The 4211-nt window shown below is 35.9% G+C and overlaps 1 protein-coding gene across 1 annotated transcript; it reads right to left on the reverse strand.

Annotated features, from left to right (window-relative positions):
• Positions 1-226: 226 nt before the first annotated feature.
• Positions 227-3761, reverse strand: LOC105113574 (auxin-responsive protein IAA26-like). Its single transcript, XM_011009800.1, has 6 exons — positions 3088-3761; positions 2352-2964; positions 1476-1729; positions 937-1084; positions 520-584; positions 227-411 (listed from the first exon to the last, which is right to left on the reverse strand). The coding sequence occupies exons 2-6, from the start codon at positions 2858-2860 to the stop codon at positions 374-376; spliced, it is 1014 nt and encodes a 337-aa protein (XP_011008102.1). The 5' UTR covers positions 2861-2964; positions 3088-3761; the 3' UTR covers positions 227-373.
• Positions 3762-4211: the final 450 nt, after the last annotated feature.

The raw sequence follows: 4211 nt of genomic DNA on the forward strand, positions 1-4211 counted from the left end.
CTCATTCAAACCAACCAATTGTCAGAATATTTATATTTTTAAAATAATATTTATTTCTTTTTAATATTTTTTATAGAAAAACACCTACCACGTGGACTTAACTAGTAGCTATCACTACTTGAAAGCATACCACTACCTAACAAAAATTGTTCATTGGGCTCCAAACACAGCGTCGCAAAGAAAAGCAGGGCATCAAGATAACAGCGTCATGTTGGACAGGAGAAGAGATACAAGGAAAAAGGGGCTAAATATAATAATTATATATACTTCGAGTCGCACAAGCTCAATACAAGATTGATAAAGCAAGGACGCAAAATCAACTCTTCAGTGGAGAATCTTCACAGAAAAATCCATCTTAATTTGTTTGTTCCACTTAATTCACCGGCACCTTCTCTTGCTTGATGCTTCCAACTGAAAACAGTATCACATAAGCAAAATAGGGTAATCAGCACCACGCAGGTAAGGAAACTAGCCGGCTAATCAATGCTAAGTTTACCGGCAACATAATAAATTACTCACGGCTCAACGCAGAAACTTCAGAGCTCTTCAATACACGCAGCCTCTTCACTGTGGACACGAACATGCTACAAACCACGTTAAAGGGGATAAAGTCAGTTTAGGTGACATGGTAATATGTTGTACGGAACCCAACACAGATCAAGGATTTGGGAACCATAGCACGGTTTTTTCAATGTGAGAAAAGGACATGGCTATGCATTGAATTTATAAGAGACGTTACATAAAATATATAATAAACAAAGCAGTAGATGGTTTGGCAGGGATATCACGGTTGATGATTAGGAATCTAATGCAGTTATTCGGGCCATGCTAAAAGACATTAACGCATAAAATGGCGTTTGGTTTTAGGCTTATAATCGCCAACTATAGTATGAATATAATATGAATGAGATCCACAGTGATAAAGATTATGCTTACTGCCATGGGACATCCCCAACAAGCATCATGTCTCCTTCATTATCCTCATAAACAAGGGTATATTCTCCACTTCCGTCCAATACACCCGTAATTGCCTTAGCTTCCTCTTGCTTGTCCATGATTCCATTGGAAGAGGAATCTCTTTGAGCTATAAAAAGGACACAAAAGACATACAGAATAAGATACCCCTTGTCTATCTAGCAAGAAACAGGCATGTTTAAAATAAACAAGCAGCAAATGATCCATGAATACTGCAACTCGAAACACAATTAAACCAACATAAATTGGACCAATGGATATGCCATGGCCTGTGCGGATTGTAAATGGACAGTGCATATTAATTTATGAACGCAATAAACCTGGTGAAGTGCTTATAATTTAACACAACTATCAAATCTGACGCCTCATTGCTAAATAATAAATAAAAAGACGGTATTGCTCTCTATCTCAATCATATCCATTAATACCATTAAAAGGCGGGAATTGCTGACCACGTGGGTAAAACTATCACTTTACACTGAGGTTGAATGAATAATAACCTGCAAGAAGGCCTCTAAAGAGTTCATCAACAGCAGTTGAGAGTTTTTCATAGCTATCATAGGCTTTGAGGTCCACTTTCCTTCCTATGGGGACACCTTCCATATTGATCTTGACAAATAACCCTTTCTTCCAAGTTCCAGCTTGTTTATTTTGAGACTCAAAGGTTGGTTTTGAATTGCTGCCGCTGCTGGTTGCAAGATTCTTCCTGAAAGAACGAATTGGAGGCCAACCAACGACTGGACCAGGAGCAGTTCTGTTTTGAAGGAGCATTAAAGAGCGAAGTACACAAGAAATAAGTATGCAACTCATATTTTTAAAAAAAATCATAATTATTTGATAGAATATTTTAGAAGAGTTACAATCAAAGTACTTCAGAGTCTAAAACATAAGAAGACAAAGACCCTAAAAATATAGAGCAGATTGAAGATTCTTAAGGAGCCCCACTTACTGTGAACTTTAAAAGGAAAAAGGAAGAAATAGTTTTCATTCAAGAAAGTGCAAAATAATAAATAATAGTGAACGAGATAAGACCAAAACTTCATTAAAAGGGATCCGTGTAAATAAAAAAAAAAAAAAGAACTCACCAAATTGGAAGGATAAGAATTTAAGGATTTCGATAGACAAACTAAGCTAACAGGCAACATGAATCAGCAGTGAACTGGTTGTAAAATTTTAAACTATGAAAAAGAAATTATCACATGCACTAGCTCATCAATCAAATTTAAGAAGTGAAAGTAAGACCATACTGGCAGAAATTGAAAGAAACAGTGATAAGGACCACACATCTAGCCAAGTAAACATGTGAATGATTATCCTCTGTCAAAAAAGCAACAAAAAAAAACAAACTGAGACAGAAGGTTAAAAAGCTGGAGTACCTTTTCTGAGAGCTGTTGGACACAGCTGTATTGGCAGGAGCCGGAGGTGAAAATGCCTTCTTTTCGGCACACTGCTGCAACTCTACTACCGCTTTAGCGCAGCAGGGCTGTGAGGATTCCTTGGCCATAACAGGCAGGCTCTGTTGGGATGCAGTTGCTGTTGGTGGTGTTGATGATGATGGAAACTTGAGAAATGGAGGAGGAGCTACCTGTCCCTGTTGTTGTTGATTGAACCAGACATGTGAATTCTCAGCGGAAGATGGAAACTTGTGAGATTGTTGATTTCCATTGGTGAAGCAACCAAAAGAGTTAAGTTGAGATTCATGCCTTTCTCTATTACTGGTGTTTTTGAGAGACCAGTCTTCACCAGGAGGACCTAGCCTTAGTTCAAGCTTTTTCTCCTCTGATGAAGATCTTTCATCTTCTCTCTTACCAAGCCACTCTCTTTCCTTGGGAATCAAATCCAGCAACCGAGGACATGCCTCAACATTCTTCGAACAACCTTCCATTAATTTTCACCAGATAAAAACCACCTTGTTCGACTTTTGACACAAGAAACAACCAAGAAAACTAGAAAACTTCACAGGAACGTGAAACAGCAAGGCTTAACAAGCTGCAAAACAGAAAAACATTATTCAAAACCATGTGAATAAGAGCAAAGAAAAAAAATACACTATTAACCAAAAGATAAGAAGAGGGGACCTTAAACAGAAAAACTGCGTACTAGGCTACCTACCTTCGCAAGTTAGCGGAGTTCTTAACCAGCACTCAAAACCTTGAACACCCACATGCTCAAATCACTAAAAGAAAGCCCTTCTAAAAGCAAGAAGCCAGATTTGAAGTGTTGAAGGGACCTTAAGATCTCAACAAGAACCGACTTTTACAGCCTCTCACGAACTCATCAAACAGAATACATTAATATATCTCCTCTCTCTCTGAATAAGAGAAACCCCACAAAGAGAATGAATAGCACGAAAAAGAAAAGGTGTTTCAACAACTCAAAGGCCAAAGGCAACGGTGAGTTCCACTTGCTTTTTGTGTACAAAGAGGGGATTGACCATACAAGAGAGGAGGTTTGAGGTGGAAAGGAGGAGAAACAAATGAAACAAGAGGTTAACCAGAGAAGGGTAAAAACTAAAAAGGGAGGGAGAGATTCCCTTTATCTATATTACCCAGAAGAGCTAGCTCAAGAACCCAAAAACAAGAAACGAGGAATTTTGGAGCAAAACGCACGCAACCCAAGCAGAGGAGGAGGGGGAGGGGGAGTGGCTCTAAAAATACGTTAGGTTGTTTAGCTGAGGAAGCAAAGCGTGCTGTTGCTCTTGAAAGAAAAGATACTCTCTCTCTTTCCTCTTTCTGTTTCTCTCTCTCTCAACGCAAACACAACACACAATAGGGTGGTACCCTTATTAATGCACACTGTCCCAAACGCCTCTCTTTATTTGAGTTAAAAGCTTAGAGAGAGAAGTAGTGTACAGTATTCTATATTCAGCCAATCCTCTTTTAATTTCTAAAAAATAAATTTTAGAAAAATAAATTATTTTTAAATATTTAATAATATAATAAAAAATAAATTAAAAAATATTTTCTAGTATTTAATTATATTATAAAAAATATATTAAAAAAAATTTATTAATAATTTATTTTTTTAAAATTTATTAAAATAATAAGAAACAAATCTTATAAATGAAAAGTTGAATGAGAATGAAATTAAATTTTTTTTATAAATTATTTTAAATAAAATAAATAATAATCAAAATAATAGAGATTAAATCTATAAAATCAAAAAATTAAAGATAAAAAAATTAAAATAATAATAATTAATATTTCATAAATTATTTCAAATAAAATAAGTAACAA

Source organism: Populus euphratica, unplaced genomic scaffold (genome assembly GCF_000495115.2).
Source record: "Populus euphratica unplaced genomic scaffold, PopEup_1.0 scaffold432.1, whole genome shotgun sequence".
NCBI lineage: Eukaryota > Viridiplantae > Streptophyta > Magnoliopsida > Malpighiales > Salicaceae > Populus > Populus euphratica.

Excerpts from the sequence above, each read along its gene's own strand:
- LOC105113574 (XM_011009800.1), bottom strand. The coding sequence starts at position 2,860 with ATGGAAGGTTGTTCGAAGAATGTTGAGGCATGTCCTCGGTTGCTGGAT. Across the intron at positions 1,730-2,351 it reads TCCAACAGCTCTCAGAAAAG|AACTGCTCCTGGTCCAGTCG; the intron begins GTACTCCAGCTT and ends CCTTCAAAACAG. Across the intron at positions 1,085-1,475 it reads CTTTAGAGGCCTTCTTGCAG|CTCAAAGAGATTCCTCTTCC; the intron begins GTTATTATTCAT and ends TCCTTTTTATAG.